Source organism: Astyanax mexicanus, chromosome 10 (genome assembly GCF_023375975.1).
Source record: "Astyanax mexicanus isolate ESR-SI-001 chromosome 10, AstMex3_surface, whole genome shotgun sequence".
Taxonomy (NCBI): Eukaryota; Metazoa; Chordata; class Actinopteri; order Characiformes; family Acestrorhamphidae; genus Astyanax; species Astyanax mexicanus.
This window is the reverse complement of record NC_064417.1, coordinates 17,139,618-17,158,399: the sequence shown is the minus strand read 5'-3', so window position 1 is coordinate 17,158,399 and position 18,782 is coordinate 17,139,618. Positions and strand designations below refer to the sequence as shown.

The following is an 18,782-nucleotide window of genomic DNA, read 5'->3' as shown; positions in this document are numbered from 1 at the left end:
ATAATTAATCCAGTTACAAAAAAGAATGCATTTTCTTTAATTAACATCTACAGACCACCAGGGCCCTATTTAGAATTTTTAAAAGAATTTAGTGATTTTGTCACAGACTTAGCAGTAAGTAATGATAAAGTGATTATAGTTGGAGACTTCAACATTCATTTCGAAAAATTGGATGATCCATTAAAAAAGGCATTCACATCGATTTTAGACTCAGTTGGTATTATTCAAAATATAACAGGACCTACTCATTACTGTAATCATACTCTGGATTTAGTTTTGACCCTGGGTGTGAGCATAGATAACCCGAATATTCGTTCTCAAACCTCCGCAATTTCAGATCATTACCTTATTTCATTTAAATTACATCTTAGTCATAATATACGTACATCCCCTAGCTACTCTGTAAAACGTTCAATTACGCCTTTTACAGCCCAACAATTTACAGATAAGCTTCCAGACTTATCAACTCTAATGTACTCTCCTATAGACCCAGTAGAACTAGACAAACTAACCGAAGGTTTAGAAAATACCTTTCGCTCTACCTTAGATGTTGTAGCACCCCTTAAACACAAAATAGAGAGACAGAAAAAGCTCGCACCGTGGTACAATGATCAAACTCGTACCTTAAAGCAGTTAGTACGAAATTTAGAGCGTAAATATCGATCAACTAAACTGGAAGTGTTTCACTCTGCGTGGAAAGACAGTCTTGTTAAATATAGAAAAGAACTTAATAAAGCCCGCTCAGCATATCTGGCCTCACAGATCGAGATAAATAAAAATAATCCTAGAGTTCTCTTTAGTGTTATTTCCAAATTAACTAAAAACCAGGCAGGTACTGAACCTCAGATTCCAGCCATTCACACCAGCAACGATTTTATGGACTTCTTCAATAGTAAAATTGAAAACATTCGGGATAAAATTAAACAGATAAATATTACATCCTCTCTGTCATCTGGTCTGGCTGATCTAGAACAAAACCCTGTTACTAAAGTTAGGTTGGAAGTCTTTAACCCACTTCCACAGTTGGAGCTAGAGAAAATTATCTCCTCTTCAAACAGCACAACCTGCACACTTGATGCTGTTCCCACAAAATTATTAAAACAGGTACTGCCAGATATAATTAAACCTCTGTTAATGATAGTAAACTCATCACTCACCCTGGGCCATGTACCCAAAGCCTTTAAAACAGCTGTAATTAAACCTCTGATCAAGAAACCAAATCTTGATCCTAGTGTACTGTCTAACTATAGACCTATTTCAAACTTACCGTTTATTTCTAAGATTTTAGAAAAAGCTGTAGCCCAACAACTTTGCTCTTACCTGCAAAGAAACCAGATCTATGAAAAATTTCAATCTGGATTTAGGCCTTATCATAGCACTGAGACAGCTTTAGTTAGAATAACAAATGATCTACTTATAGCCGCCGACCAAGGCTGTGTTTCCTTACTCGTACTTCTCGATCTGAGCGCAGCCTTTGATACAATAGATCATACTATCCTTTTAGAAAGACTAGAGAACATGGTCGGTGTAACCGGAACTGCCTTAGCATGGTTTAAATCGTACTTAACCGATCGCTATCAGTTTGTGAGGATAAATGATATGTCTTCCAGTTATACCAAGGTAAGATATGGAATTCCACAAGGCTCTATATTAGGACCGTTATTATTTACATTATATATGCTCCCACTGGGCAAAGTTATTAGAAAACACAATGTGAATTTTCATTGTTATGCGGATGACACGCAGCTCTTCATATCAGCCAAACCTGACGACAGAGTGAGATTAAAGAAAATCGAGGATTGTGTAGAAGATGTAAAATCATGGATGTCGCACAACTTCCTCCTATTAAATAGTGATAAAACAGAAGTTCTCCTATTAGGCCCCAAAGCTGCTAGAAATAAATTATCAGACTTAATGCTAAATCTGGCTGACTTCTCAGCCACCCTTGGTTCAGCAGCTAAAAACCTTGGAGTTATCATAGATTCAGATCTAGCATTCGATAAACACATATCTAATGTTACTAGAACAGCTTTTCTACACCTCCGTAATATTGCCAAGCTAAGAAATGCCCTATCACTGCATGACGCAGAAAAATTAGTACATGCCTTTATTACCTCAAGGCTAGATTATTGTAATGCGCTACTGTCTGGATGTTCCGGCAGTAACTTAAATAAACTTCAGCTAGTTCAAAATGCTGCAGCCAGGGTCCTTACTAAAACTAGAAAATTTGACCATATTAGTCCAGTACTATCAGCACTGCACTGGCTTCCAGTCAAATTCCGCATAGACTATAAAATTCTCCTGTTAACGTATAAAGCCCTACACGGACTCGCTCCTGAGTATTTACAAGACCTCATCTCCTGTTATGAACCACCGCGATTACTCAGATCTCAGGGTGCTGGTTTATTAGTAGTGCCTAAAATTCAGAGGAGCTCTGCAGGAGGAAGAGCTTTCTCTTATAAAGCGCCTCAACTCTGGAATAATCTCCCCGAATATGTTCGGGACTCAGACACAGTCTCAATCTTTAAGTCTAGACTGAAAACTTACTTGTTTAGTTTAGCTTTTGGTAATTAATGTTTTTCCCTTTAGATAAGGCTGCAGATTCAGGGGTTCATGGACAGAGGAAATTGTGGTAAACTGAGATGCTGGTGCTGTTGTTCTCCCACTGCACACGGTCACTCAGGTTTGTGGACGGTGGAGTGGGTGGATGCTGGTGTTTCAGGGTGCCTCCATGTCTATGTTACCTTCTGGCTCTCTGCCTTTAGTTAGGCTGTTTTATTCAGTTCTGCCGGAGTCATTTGCCACACTCTGATAATGTTTTAATATTCTCAGTTTTGCATAAATCCAGTCAAAACTAATTCCATCTCTCTGCCTTCCTCCGAGTTACTGACTGCCCACCTGTCTGACCCGATACCGATGTTGGACCCTCAGGCTCTCGCGTCTCCTGTCCGGCCAGACTGATGGAAGTTTCTGAAGTCAGCTCTTCTCCACCACCACCACAGATCAGCTGCTCATCGACCATCTTACTCTCCACTACAGATTACATCCAAGCCATTAGTGGCGCTATTACACTCCTGAGTACATAAAACCTATATAGATGTATAAAAGACTTTTTAAATTTCTATTTAAAAGCCGTTTGACCAGTGGTAGGATGGTCCCCCCTTTAATGTGAGTCTTGGTCCTCCCAAGGTTTCTTCCTCCTCCTGCAGCTCTGAGGGAGTTTTTCCTTGCCTCCGCGCTCACTGGGGGTTCTGTATTCTGTATTTTCTATGTGTAATGTTTTGCCTGATTCTTTGTCCTGTAATCATGTTTCTGTAAAGCTGCTTTGTGCCAACACCTGTTGTAAAAAGCGCTATACAAATAAATTTGATTTGATTTGATTTAATATTATAATACACACTGAAATATGTAATTTAACATTTTCCTGCATATTAGACTAACCAAATAGAATTGCACCATTCTAGTATATTTTTATATTTAACATTGACCTGCTGCCATGTTCTTTTTACTCACCCCAAGTTGCCTCTAAATCAGGATATAACTACCAAATTTTCTTAATTAACTATAACATATTGGAATGAAAATGAATTGATTAAATAATATGCTCTGTTGTGCACAACTTTAACAAGATTCATCCTCCATTACATGATCAGCCTCTGCCTCCTGCACTGCTGCTGGAGCTGGAGTTGGCCCAGAACCTCCAGCTGCTGAACCTCACCCGGTTCCTCCACAACCTGCTCCACCACAGCACTCAGCTCAGGAGTTCTCACCAGCCACCTCAGTATCTGAATCAGCCTGCTCACACTCCCCGTATTATTATAATTATATTCAAATTATAATATTATTGGCTATGAATAAACAACTACCTTTATTATTTAGATATTTACTATTTTATAATTTGAAAAATTCACAGCATGGCAAATGTTTAGACGTTTTAAATGAATAAAATGTGGTTGCAATGTGCACAACATGCTTTTAGACTCTTAGAAAATGCATTGTAAAATAAATAACCATATAATAAACGAAATAGGTTAATTAATTAACCTTTGGGGTTATTTACAAGCACAAAACGTCCTGAAAAACACCATACCGCGTAACACCAAGCACCATCCTACTTGTTTGGAGGTATGTTCCTTCCCTTTGGAGGTGCTCCAGGCTGCAGCTATACCCTTCTCGCAACAGCCGCAGGGGGAACGACCACCGCGGGCTCAGCCGCGTCCGGCACCGCGCCTCAGCGCCCCCAGCCCCGCCAGCATTCACCTTCTCAGGGACGAGATGTCCAGCCTGCCCACACATGAAACACTTCATCTCAGTGTCAGATGAAGCATAAATGGTGTACGCAAACCCATCCACCCTCAGCTTTAAAACCAGGTCTAAATCACCTGCTCCATCTTTTAGCACCATAAAACCTGCCTTCTAAAATACACTATATATTTAATCAGTGGAGATTTACAGCCAAAGTTTAATTTTTTTATCTCAGAGCCAACACTCTTGAGAGATCCTGTCTGATCAGACAAAGCACCCCCCCCCCTTCAGAGACAAAACTCAAAGTAACAAACTAGAGGTCTGCACTCCCGCGGGAGTCCCGCGGGACCCGCGGGACCCGTCAGAATATGTTGCGGCGCGGGACAAAACTGAATTGTTATTGGCGGGAGCGGTAATTTAATCAATACAGGCCATGCGGGAGCGGGACCACATTAACATGTGGTCCCGCTCCCGCAAATTGATAAATAGTTAAGAAAATTATAATAATCACGCTATGATTCCCATGCAAGCAACAAAAAAACACAAGAAAAATCTCTCGGAGGATGGACACACACACACACATTTTCAGCATCTCCAGCAGGCGTGTGCAGAGGAGGGGGGGGGGGGGGGGAGGGGGGTGTGTAATTTAAAGGACGACATTTACTATACTGGTGCAAAATAATAATAATAATAATAATAATAATAATAACAATAATAACAATAATAATAATAACAATAACATTGTTATTGTTATTATTATTATTGTTATTATTGTTATTATTATTATTAATAATAATAATACAAATATTAATTAAACTAATTGAATTTAATTTTATATATTTTTACATTTATTATTTTATATAATATAGATCCACTTCTAATCCACTTCTAGGATTCTTGATGCACCTGATGGCATGTGTTTGGACTGCGAACTGAATTGCTGTTTTAATAAATACATATGTAAATTTGAAGCACTAAATGTAATTAATTCAATTCATATTAGGACTGCGGGACGGGAGCGGCGGGAATGTGTATGTGGCGGGCGGGAGCGGGATTAAAAGAAGTGATTTTTTTGCGGGAGCGGGCGGGAGCGGGACAAAAAGACGCGGGAGCGGGCGGGAGCGGGTTTAAAAAAACAGTCCCGCGCAGACCTCTATAACAAACTCACAGAAAAGTTTGGCAAAACGCCAACTGCTCCTCGCACCACGACCCCAGCTCACACGCGCATGCGCACAGAGAGACGAGAGAAAAAGAGAGACCCTCACACCGCGGGGCTGCTGATTCAGCTCGGAGTCAGGAGCTCGGAAACCCGTCAGTAATCGTCAGCAGGTAAAGGAATTACAGACACGCTCCCATATTAATTATAAATGTTTTCATAAATCATCTCTGAAACGAATTAAATCGCACAAATACAATACGCCGGTGCGCATGCGCACAGCATCTGCGCGATATTGGAATATGAATTTTCACACAGGAATGAGAAACTGTCGGATATAACTTTGTACAGGTAAACGTCTTCGTTTCATGGTGGCTAGGATTCTCTGAGAATTCACAATTTTGTAGCTGAGATAATTATAGCGATGTTTTTACCATTGTCTTCGTATTTTAACCGAGTGAGTTGTTAGAACTACAGCAGAAACAGTGAGTGTTCGCGGTATTTTTGTCATTTGCCACACACTGTAGTTAAGCTGTACGAAATTACTAAATTGGCATGAATTTCAGAAAGAAGGCATTGTTGGTTATTTGAAACTTCATATGTGTGTGTGTGTGTGTGTGTGTGTGTTTGTTACCTGGTATGGAAAAATATATCGAATAAAATAAAATAATTTATTAAACAACTCTAGCAGGTTTTTCGGCACAATTTAATATAACACTGATTTATGAATCGGTTTTATTTGACGGATAACCTTAAGTCTTAACATGCAAGGCTAACACATTGTATGTAGTACATGTCTTTTTCTAAGAATAAGCTACAGTATGCTTTCAATTATTACATTTGGGAATAATTTTAGTTGTAACTAATTGTGAATTTGATGAAAATAAATAAATATGACCCCATTAACACTGCAATTGTTGGTATCTTCCAGAATGGCTGAGAAAGACACAAGAGAGCGAGAGTTGGCTTGTAAGAAAATGAAAAGGACTCTCTCGTATGAAGACCCAAAAAAATGCAGAAAGAAACAAAAAAAAAAGAAATTGAAAAAGGAAAAGCTAAATAAGAAGAAACTGAGGACAAAGGGACAGCAATGGGTGAAGGAAGATGCTGACTGCTGTGAGTCTGTCAGTTTTACACAAATGCCTGAGATGAAGAAGAAAACAAAGAAAAAAAAGAATATCAAACTGCATGAAGATTGTCCACTGCTGGTGACGCAGTGTAAGAAATCAAATGTCTCAAAGTGTCACAAGCAGCCTAAAGACAATAATCATGCAATGGGGGCACATAAATTCAAGTCACCAGATGAGCCCACAACGCCAGCTTTGGAAGAAAAACATCAAAGCACATCAGCACTTGGAGAAAATGTCTGGCACAAGAAAACAGTCAAGTTCAAATTATCACCTGAAGAGATCCTGAATACCTCAAAACAATATCCTACATTTCACACACAGCCTTACTTGACAGATAAATCACACACTCCTATCACTGAGAACAGCCACAACCGATCAACTTTTGAAGAAAAGAGTGCAGAGATCCAAATTACACCTGAATACATCAACAGCCAAGATTTGTTCATCACACAGAAGTTCTTCTCTGAGCTGCATGAAGACATCTCCAGAAGCCCCAGCACTGATGAGGGTGTTGCTGTTCCACCATACCAGAACAACATAAAGTACAGACAAGCATCACAGGAGACCCCATCATGCAAGCAGACGGCTGAAGCTTCTGTTCAAACTGAAAACTTCTTCACTTCTCCGGGGCTTGCTGGCTCTCTCAGGTTTCATCATAAGAGCAGAGCATCCATATGTACTGAAGAACCGATAGACTTGAGCCTACCCAAAAGAACCAGGCAAGAAGTGCACCTAGATCAGTGCATCAGTAAACCAGTGGAACATCAGAGTTGTTCAGAGCTAAAGATAACAGATCTGACTTCAAGTGATGAGAGTGACATTCCTTTAAAGAGCAGAGCAGACCTATCTCATTTGAAGGTGATTCAGACACGGCTCAATGAGTCCTTCTTCTTCAGGGTGAAGGGAGAAGGAGAATCGCCAAAGGCAAGGTCACCTTTGATGATGTTGACTGGAAGTGCTGATAAGAAGCTAAAGAAGTGAACCTGATTTATGAAAAGAATTATAGTGAAAGCATCTGGAACTGTTTGTTAGGATTAGCAATACAGGTTCTTTTTGTTCTCTTTAGTGTGTTCACTGTATAATATATATGCACACATACATTTATCGTTGCTGTGGTGCATTTTTTTTTGTTGCTGTTTTTCACTTTTTGACATAATTTAAACCTGGCCGTTATTTACATTGTGGCACATTTTCACAAATATTGGACAAATAAAATGCTCCAAAATGTCTTTGAATAAAACCTTTTTTTTACATTTAATTGAGTTAAAAGTTAAGCCAGTGTATTTTCCTCTTCCTGTCATGTTGACAATTTTGTACAAGAGAAAGTTTTAAATTACTACAAAAGCATTTATAAGTGTTTATCTAAGCAGTAAATCTGTTTTGTTTGTAAAAGCTTTGAACCATACAACATTGAGAAATGCAAAAATTTACAGTAGAATTTGAGAAGAATGGCTCATTAGTTGTAGTGATTGGAATATGGTTCCTGATTATGGACATGGAGGTTTCATTAAATGAAGCATTTGTTATATCAGGCATTGATTTTTTTCAAGGAGTGCTTTGTACTTTCGATGTGTTTACTGCTCAGATAAATAGCTTTTGCATGTATATTTTAGGGGTGCAATTATATTAAAAAAATCATTATTGCAGGGTAACTTTAAACATTTATCAGCATCACACAGGTTTAATAAATATTTGAGCAAAATATTTAGGGCACATACAAGAATTTGTCTATATGTAATGCTACATTTTTGGGATTAAGTGATGTGTTAATCATTCAACATTCTGACCTCACTATTGCATATTACTGAATTGCAAATAAACACCTATAGTAATGCTTCAAACTTTAGTACAAAGACCTTCATGGATAGTTGAGCCAGTTCCTCTTAAAAATAATAATAATTATAAAAACGTTTAACACCATTGATTATGGAAGAAACAATAAAAGAACAGGCGGTTATTTCTGTTATATAGCGTGTTTGTGTGTCTAGGCACGGGCTGAATTAAACCGTTACAAACATCTGAAATAAATGAATTGGGATTAATACAATGAATAGTGGTAAAATATAGTCATATGTTTATTTATTTTGTAACCCATCTAGTCAATCACAAACACAAAGTTTTAACGTTCTTAAAAATACAAATTTAAATCACTTATGTCTGCATAGAATTTTATTTACCCTTCTGATTAAACAAACATTCTAATTGTGTCTAAACAGCTTGATTCCCATCCATTTCCACAGATGAAAGAACACGTACACAGGAATAGTGACCGGCAACAAGAGACTATAGAAACACACACTGTTTGAGCCGGTACAGCCCTGGGGGAAATTTTCATCCACACTTGCAGAATACATTAGTCCAATTAAGGACAAAATTGGTACTATCACAGTGACAGTTGACAGAGAAAATAGCATTATGGCTTAGATGTTTACTGCAAATGTAATATAATAAACAACTGCACTCGGCTTATGCTGTAGTTCCACCTATGACTGGGTGGGCTCTTCAATTCCCTCAGCCTTCTTGATCAGCTTTGCATCTTGAGGAATCATGTTAGGAATACCATCAATAATAGGATAGGCAATGCCAAGCTCTTCATTGATTAATTCATTTGTTTCTTTGTTGTACCTAAAAAAGAAAAATGAAAACAATTGTTTATAATAAATACTTTTATTAAAAATAATAAAACATTACACTATGCAAGAATTCTACAATGTAATACAGTTGCAGAGAACAATAAAAAGAATAACTGTAATAGTGATTTTTCTCCATTTCTAATTTCTTAATACACCTTAACCAGACAGTTCAGCAGTCTTTAGGACGTAGGTACCTGGATCAGGTTTGTTCCAAATTGACTGAAAGGAAGATCGCCTGAATTCATTGAATAGGTCTCATGTGTCTTGTATAATGCGGTATAATCAAACATAAAGTAGTAGTAGTACAGCAGTAGTAGTACAGCAGTAGTAGTACAGCAGCAGTGCAGCAGTAGTAGGTAGTATGCAACAGTAGTACACGAGGACGGAGTTAGCGTCTTATTTGCCAGTGTCTTATTCGGATTTTCCGGTCCACCTTAAAAAGTCGAAATGCCAATGATTCGTCAGTAGAGAGCAAGATTGGGCTCATAAATTAGAATAAATAGCCTGTTCTGCATTTATGTTTGAATGTAAATGAACTAGTATACTGTGAAAAGCCTAAAGAACTAGAAATATTACTGTACCATTATTTATTATGACCCTCTGAACTTGGCATTTGTGAAGATTAAAGGACAATAAATTGCCTGTTCTGCATATTTGTAGCTGCCCTAACTCCAGATTATCAAAGAATCTATTGAATTTGACACCAAATTATGAAAATAAAACTAGTATACAGTGAAAAGCTTAAAGAAGTAGACATATTACTGTACAATATTTGTTTATTATGACCCTTTAATCTTGGCATTTGAGAAGATTAAAGGACAATAAATTGCCTGTTCTGCATATATCTATCTGCCTTAACTCCAGATTATCAGAGTCTATTGAAGTTGACACCAAATTATGAAAATAGAACTACTATACTGTAGAGCTGGGCGATATGGGAAAAAATCTTATCACGATATAGTTTTCCATATCAGTCGATATCGATATGTATCACGATATAAATCAAATCACTTTGTGTCACACTTAAAGGTTTGTTTTTATTAGTGAGAGAATAAGGGAGTGATGGAAGTTTTATCACAATATTTTTTTCTGTATCTCCATAATTATTAGGGCTGGCCCGAATAGCATTTTTTGAGCTCCGGATATTTGGCAGTAATTGGTAGCGAATATTCCAATATTAGTTTTTAAAAAAAACAAATTAATCATGAACGCGAGCCAGAACCCGAGCTTGAACGTCAGCCTGACTCAGGCGCTGCATGAACTCGGGCTTTTTTCCAATTTTTTCCAATTTTCCATGACTGAAAAAAAAACTTGGGCTATAAGCTCAATATTAAATATTTCGTTTGTTTAGAAATTATTTTATATTCTTAAACCATGTTAAATTATATTAGATTAGTAGGGCTGGCCCGAATAGCGTTTTTTGAGCTCAGAATATTGGGCACTGATTGGCAGCCAATATTGGAATATTTGTTTTTAAAAAGACGGATTAAAAACTGATTAAAGTAAAACAAAAATTGCAACTCGGCCCCTTTAATTCACCACAAAGTTTTCCAAGACCCAGCCGGAAAAAAAAAGATTTCCCACCTTTTCCTCAGCTGGGTCGGGCTCAAAAAATGATTTGTGATAGGCTGTTTTTTGGTTTGTTTGTTTAAGCACTTAGGCTTTTGTACTGCTGCAGTGCAATATTTAGATTTTATATTCTGAAATTCGTTAGGTTTTATTTCTTTTAGCATTTTGAACTTTTTTTCCAATTTCAAATTTATTTTTTTCTGTTCGTTATGTTCTATCGGTCCTTGCGTTTTTTGTAGTTGAAGTTGAATTTAATATTGAAGTTCAATATTTCTAATTTATATTTTGAAATTCGTTAGATTATATTTATTATTGTATTTTGAGCTCACTTTAGTTGGTTATTTTCCAAATTCATATCTATTTTTCTGTTATTATTAAATGTTATTAGCTTATTAGCTTAGCTTGTCATTTAGCATACAGAACTTCTCACGGATTTTTAATGAATGTTGATTTATTAATTTAAAAGCTGTACCTTATTAAAAGTATTTTAAGCCAGACAGACACTGTGTGATTTTTTAATGAGTTTATCTGCACTTTTAAATGGTTTGTCCTGTAGGAAACGCACACGATTTGTATGCTGACACTGTTGTCTGACTGAGGAGCTGCTTTCCGTCAAATGCAGCCTGTAGGCAGGAAAAAATCCAGCCAGAACCGACCATATCATGAGCCAGTTTTAAAGCCAGTAATTTAGTAGAGCATTAAACTACAAATCTGAGATGTACCTGCTGTACTTCTTAATCTCTGCCCCCAAAACGGTCCATTAACTTGCTTGACAGACGCGTCAAATCCCCCGCGAGCACGCGCGGCGCACAGCGCACCGATTAATTCATGCGTTGAGCTTTAAACGCGCAGCTGAGCTGTAATTGGGGAAATATCACAAAAATCACAGTGTGATTTGTTACATTAAAAAAAAGACCATTTTCTTCCGCCTAATCTGAGAGGAAAGCGGTGTTCTCGACCGGCCCGAGTTCATGCAGCGCCTGAGTCAGGCTGGCGTTCAAGCTCGGGTTCGGGCTCGCGTTCAGGCAGATAATCTAAATGATAAATGATTTTGTGTTTTTGCACTTGGGCCATAAGCTCAATATTAAAAAGTTCGTTTGTTTAGAAATTATTTTATATCCTTAAACCATGTTAAATTATATTAGATTAGAGGAAAGTCATTTAGACATCATTCTTAAGGTGTTTTTGTCCTGTTACCGCTCCGCAAAAAAACCTCTTCCTTTAATCCGCGCCCCACATACACATTTTTGCAGCACCTGCCCCGAGGTCCTAATATAAATTGAATTAATTACATTTAGTGCTTAAAATTTACTTAAAATTTATTTAAAACGTGCTGAACAGTGCGGCCGTTTATTCCCAAAGTCCAAACACTATGGTTGTTTGCGTGTGTCGGGCCATACTCCACTATTCTTTAGGGTTTTTTGTTGCATGCATGAGAATAACTATTACAATTTTCTTAACTATTTATTAATTTGCTCCAGCGTCTTCTGGATTGATTACACGTTGTGTTTTCGTTGTTTGCCGCGCCACTTAGACGGAAATGGAAATGAATGTTTATCGAATTCTATTGCACAGGCTTATCATCGTCATCGAGGGAAAAATTATCGCGAAACAAATCGATATCGTTATATCGCCCAGCACTACTATACTGTGAATAGCCTAAACAACAATGTATATTACTGTACCATTTTTATTATGACCCTCTGAACTTGGCATTTAATACAATTTTGAAGTAGAATAAATTGCCTGTACTACATATTTCTAGTTGTTTTTACTCCACATTATCAGTCTGTTGAAATTTATGCTTATTTCCCACCTCTATATAACATTATTTCATGCGCGTGTGTGCCATATTTAAATTCTTGCCTGTTACAAAACTGGTAGTATTGTTTTTCAGTGACCATCTGAATATAAGAAATCTGTTATAATTGCACTTTACTGAATCATGACGCATGACGTTTTGATAACTTAAAAATTTAATAGAAATTGCATTATAAGTTTATCATTGAAATATTTCATTCCGACACATAACTGTAAAACAATTTACACATGCACACAAGTAGTCTGCAAAGCATGTACAATAGAAAAAAAATAATTTATTGAAATCAGTCATCATAGTACATACTTCTTTTATTTTTTCCTTACTTACTTTTTGAATAAAAGCCCTTTTGATATCACTACCCCTCTAATGCCCACATGGGTCAAAAATTACCCACCTTCAATTTTTTATGGAACTTCATGTATAGCTGAGTGTTTCTTTAGCACAAATTTTCTTTTTCTTTTCTTTTTTATTTTATGAAGAAGCTTTTGTATTTCTACATCAGTTTTACACATATTGGTCAGACATGACCCACATTTACTATTTCACAGCTCAGCACAGATCTACTTTCACAACTCAGTACCATCTTACAGTAACATTTTCTTAAAAATATGTGATGCCTATAGTAAAAGATAACTGAACATAATATTAAATAGGTTTAGATTACCTAAATAGTGAGTACATTACCTGTTAGTAAGTTATAAGTCATTATTTTTAGCTATTAGCTGTTCATATTCTATTTTAGTTATTTAAATCTAATGTAGTTAGTTAACTGTTGAAGTAGCTTGGTTACATACATTGGTAGGCCATTTAGCTACAGGGTATTTTTGTGATGATGATATTAGGCCTGTCGCGATAACTATGTTATCGACTTATCGTACGAGAATTTTTTTATCGCGATCATTTTGCCGACGTCGATAAGAGCCGCGCGTGTCCGAGGGGATTTGTTTAAGTTACATGAGAGAGCGAGTCCCGCTGCTCTCTGGCCGGCTCTCGCCGGATCCGTCAGACAGCGACATCTATCGGTTAGGAACTGAGTGCTCGCAGAGTTTATGCAGCAGTGAGAGTGAGCCGTGACTGTCCTGCTACACACACACACACACACACACACACACACACACACACACACACACACACACACACACACACACAGCGAGGAGAGTGTGTGTGTAGATGTGTTAGATAGCGAACGTATTCGAGGCTAATTGGACTTTCTTAAAACTAAACGGCTTTAGAGAACGTTTGAGGAAGTTTAGTCCGGGATGGGCTGTGTTTTAAAACCGAATTCCACGGCTCCGGTGCGGGAGTATTTTGGCTTTAAGCCAAATGAGCGAGGAGAACCATCAGCGCGAATCAGCCGGTATGTTTACAAGGTTTCACAACAGTGGAAACAAAAGGGGGCAATATTACTAACATGAGATCTTATTTAAAGCACAACCATCCAGCCCAATTCATCCAACTGAATGTTTAATATAAAAAATTGTTCCTCCTGTTGTTGTTGCTCTGAATTAGTCTGACAGTTACATTAAAAAATATATTTATAGCAAAAGTTCTGGCCTGCTGAGCTATCTGTGTGTCTCTGATCATATGGACTAAGCTAATGTGTGTTTTACAGCATATACATATATCATGAAAAAATGATTCTGCAAGTGCCCATGTGTTTAGAGTTTTAAAAAAATAATTAATGTAAATGTTACTTTAATCTATTTGTTGTTACTTTATTTTTTGAATTAGGGTCTGTTTAATATTTAGTGCAGTTTTTCAGAACCCAGGGTGGGTGTACTTTATTTGTTTTAGTTATTTAAGATATTAAAATATTTTTATATTGGGAGCCCAATGTCTGCTCTTAATAATATAAAGTTAGTTTAACTGTAAAATGGTGTAATAATATTATGCTAGTATATTATTAGTGTGGCACATTGTCTAAAATTACCTTTGAGAGCCCAGAAGCAGGAAAAAGAATTTTCTATAGTGGCGCTTTAAAATTATAATATTATTGTTTATCGTAATAATTTCTGGGACAATATACCATCCTGAAAATTTTGTTAACGTGGCCTATTGGGGACAGTAACTGAAAAATGTAATTTACTTAAAGAATAAACTCCTTAAACAAAATAAATAGTTTAATATAGTACAATATTTTATAGTTCAATAGTTTCAAATATTCAGTAGACACATACAAGTGTAAACATTTGTAGAGTTTAAAAATAAATAACAGTAAATTATGACATTATAATTTAATAACAATAATAATAACAATAATAATAATAATAATAATAATAATAATAATAAATATAGGCCGTTTTAATGAGGAAAACAATAACAAAGCTACTGCGCATGTCTGTTCCTTCGACGCTTCCGGTGGCGCTATTTTCAAGTATACAGCTCTCAAAATGAGAGCGCATATTTTGCAAGAAATAAATAAATGAATAAATAAATAAATGTTGACATAAATAAATGCACATATAAATGAATAAATACATATATAAATAAGAAATGTATTTATTAATTAATTTACCTATACAATTATTTGTGCACGTATTTATTTATTTATTTGTGCATTTATTTATTTATTTATTAATTTCAACATTAATTTATTTATTCTTTTATGTATTTATATATCTATACATTTATATGTATATTTATTTATACTTATGTAATTTTTGGTCCTCCATAGTTTACTTGTTTAAAGAACAATTTGACCTGATTTTCAATGTTTGTGACTCTCAGATTAGGTGAAGTTTGCATTCATACGTCCACTGTTTTGAACGCTGTTTACCGCTAAATGGAAGTGTCCTAGGAACAGCTACGTCACTTCGTACGCTCATAAATATTCCTCTGAAATGGTCTATAGCCGCAAGTGGCAATTGACGGTCCAAGCACGGTCACATAGTTTAACAAGTCTAAAAAAATCTTGAGAATAGGCCTTATGGTTCAGAAGTTATGGATCCAAATGTGTCACAGGAATTTCCCAACTATATAACAACCTATTTATAAACCATTAAAGCACATAATTTAAGCAACGCAATGTCTAAAAGTCAACAAAATTCATGTACTGTTTCACACTATGTCATTAGGGCTTTTAATAACTGACCTGCCTTAGCATAGTGATAGCACTTGCTAGCGATTAGAATTGGCTAGTCATAAACACTGGTTAGCGATTAGCATTATGCCGAATTATGCAGAACAGGCAATTTATTCTCCTTTAATCTTCTCAAATGCCAAGTTCAAGGGGTCATAATAAAAACATCGTACAGTAATATTTGTAGTTATTTAAGCTATTCACAGTATACTCGTTCTATTTTCATAATTTGGTGGAAATACTGTAACTGGAAATATGCAGAACAGGCTATTTGTTCTCATATATTCTCTATTTAAGAGCCCATACTGGCAAATCATTGGTATTTCGGACCGGAAAATCCGAAAAAGACACTGGCAAATAAGACGTAGAAGTAGTGCAACAGTAGTACGTTACAGCAGTAGTACCGAGAGTAAATCCTACCTGAGGGGGGTTTTAGAGAGAGGACAGACGAGCAGCTGCAGAACAGACTCCACACTCCTGTCGTCGCCCTTTAGCCCACTGTTTAGCCGCCTCTGTGTGTTCAATAACAGAGACGCGCTGTGAGCTGCGAGTCTCCGCGCGCTGATCAGGAACATGCTCTCTTAACTACCAACAAACTACGGAAGAAGCAGCAGCGTGAAGACAGCAACATTAGAGGGACAAATCCGACGGCAACCGGAAGTGCGTGTTTCAAAATAAAAGACCCAAGCGGTTAATACATTTTAGTTAATATTAGACAAAATGCAATTTTAATATCCTTAGGCTACACTATTATTATAATATTTGAAAACAAAAAGTAGTATTATATATGAAAAAATACGTATACACATTATTTTATCCCATTAAATGATATGAATACAGGGTGGGCATAGTTGTATCAGTCTGCAGCCTAAACTATACATTGTGTCAACATAAACCCATAGTGAAATTAATTCAGCAGACCCTCCTCTGTCAGAAAACATGTAGTTTTCTATAAAAAAAGCGTAATTGTAGATGTAGGAGTCATCACACTATAGGCGATAAATGGTTATATACCATTAAATGATATGAATACAGGGTGGGCATAGTTGTATCAGTCTGCAGCCTAAACTATACATTGTGTCAACATAAACCCATAGTGAAATTAATTCATCAGACCCTCCTCTGTCAGAAAACATGGAGTTATCTATGAAAAAAGCGTAATTGTAGATGTAGGAGTCATCACACTATAGGCGATAAATGGTTATATACCATTAAATAGATAGATAGATAGATAGATAGATAGATAGATAGATAGATAGATAGATAGATACTTTATTTATCCCAAAGGAAATTTAGATGATTAAATGATATTAATACAGAATAGGCATAGTTGTATCAGTCTGCAGCCTAAACTATACAATGTGTCAGCATAAACCCATAGTGAAATTAATTCATCAGACCCTCCTCTGTCAGAAAACATGTAGTTTACTATCAAAAAAGCGTAATTGTAGATGTAGGGGTCACTTATACTATAGGCGATACGTGGTTATATACCATTAAATGATATGAATACAGGGTGGGCATAGTTTTATCAGTCTGCAGCCTAAACTATACATTGTGTCAACATAAACCCAGAGTGAAATGAGTTCATCAGACCCTCCTCTGTCAGAAAACATGGAGTTATCTATGAAAGATAATGAACTGTTGCTCTGCATTGTCCTTAAGAAATGCACTTTTCTAATTTCATTTCATACTTGATTTGTAAGTGCTAATTTTGTTATATGGATTTCTTATGATAATTATATGTTCAAAATATCTAGAACGTTTTTTTTATATTTTTTCTGAATACGTTACAAATTGCTTGATTATCTGATTGTTTATTCTTTGTTTAACAATCATATGTATATTAAACTCAATTTACCCCTCTAAAAACTTATTTTATTTGCTTATTTGTGTATCAAATATATTAACAATGGTAATCTTAAGTTGTAAAAAAAACGTAAATACCCTAATAAATCTATCATTGCAATGCTCGATAAAACTATGCCCATCCTGTATTAATATCATTTAATAGGATATAACCATGTATCGCCTATAGTATAAGTGACTCCTACATCTAAAATTACACTTCTTTGACAGAGGAGGGTCTGATGAATTAATTTCACTATGGGTTTATGTTGACACAATGTATAGTTTAGGCTGCAGACTGATACAACTATGCCCATCCTGTATTAATATCATTTAATGGTATAAAACCATTTATCGCCTATAGTGTGATGACTCCTACATCTACAATTACGCATTTTTCATAGATAACTCCATGTTTTCTGACAGAGGAGGGTCTGATGAACTCATTTCACTGTGGGTTTATGCTGACACAATGTATCGTTTAGACAGCAGACTGATACAACTATGCCTATTCTGTATTAATATCATTTAATGGTATATAACCATTTATCGCCTATAGTGTGATGACTCCTACGTCTACAATTACGCTTTTATCATAGATAACTCCATGTTTTCTGAGAGAGGAGGGTCTGATGAATTAATTTCACTATGGGTTTATGTTGACACAATGTATAGTTTAGGCTGCAGACTGATAAAACTATGCCCACCCTGTATTCATATCATTTAATGGTATATAACCATTTATCGCCTATAGTGTGATGACTCCTACGTCTACAATTGCACTTTTTTCATAGATAACTCCATGTTTTCTGACAGAGGAGGGTCTGATGAATTAATTTCACTATGGGTTTATGCTGACACAATGTATAGTTTAAGCTGCAGACTGATAAAAATATGCCCTTTCTGTATTAAGATAATTTAATGGCATGTATCGCCTATAGTATAAGTGACCCCTATGTCTACAATTACGCTTTTTTGATAGTAAACTACATGTTTTCTGACAGAGGAGGGTCTGATGAATTAATTTTCACTATGGGTTTATGTTGACACAATGTATAGGTTAGGCTGCAGACTGATAAAAATATGCCCTTTCTGTATTAAGATAATTTAATGGCATGTATCGCCTATAGTATAAGTGACCCCTATGTCTACAATTACGCTTTTTTGATAGTAAACTACATGTTTTCTGACAGAGGAGGGTCTGATGAATTAATTTTCACTATGGGTTTATGTTGACACAATGTATAGTTTAGGCTGCAGACTGATAAAAATATGCCCTTTCTGTATTAAGATAATTTAA

At 36.2% G+C, this 18,782-nt stretch overlaps 3 protein-coding genes across 4 annotated transcripts in view; 1 reads left to right on the top strand and 2 right to left on the bottom strand.

Moving 5' to 3' along the window:
- The window catches only part of LOC103043601 (cyclic nucleotide-gated cation channel beta-1), a 267,445-nt gene that overhangs the window by 143,520 nt on the left and 105,143 nt on the right, over positions 1–18,782 (bottom strand). The gene's annotated exons all lie outside the window — the stretch shown is intronic.
- si:ch211-176l24.4 (uncharacterized) lies at positions 5,464–7,766 on the top strand. Its single transcript, XM_022663486.2, has 2 exons — positions 5,464–5,574; positions 6,333–7,766. Exon 2 carries the CDS (start codon positions 6,334–6,336, stop codon positions 7,510–7,512), a length of 1,179 nt encoding a protein of 392 aa, XP_022519207.2. The 5' UTR covers positions 5,464–5,574; position 6,333; the 3' UTR covers positions 7,513–7,766.
- zgc:162634 (Trm112 family protein) lies at positions 8,583–9,095 on the bottom strand. Its single transcript, XM_022683908.2, has one exon. The coding sequence runs from the start codon at positions 8,943–8,945 to the stop codon at positions 8,730–8,732; it is 216 nt and encodes a 71-aa protein (XP_022539629.1). The 5' UTR covers positions 8,946–9,095; the 3' UTR covers positions 8,583–8,729.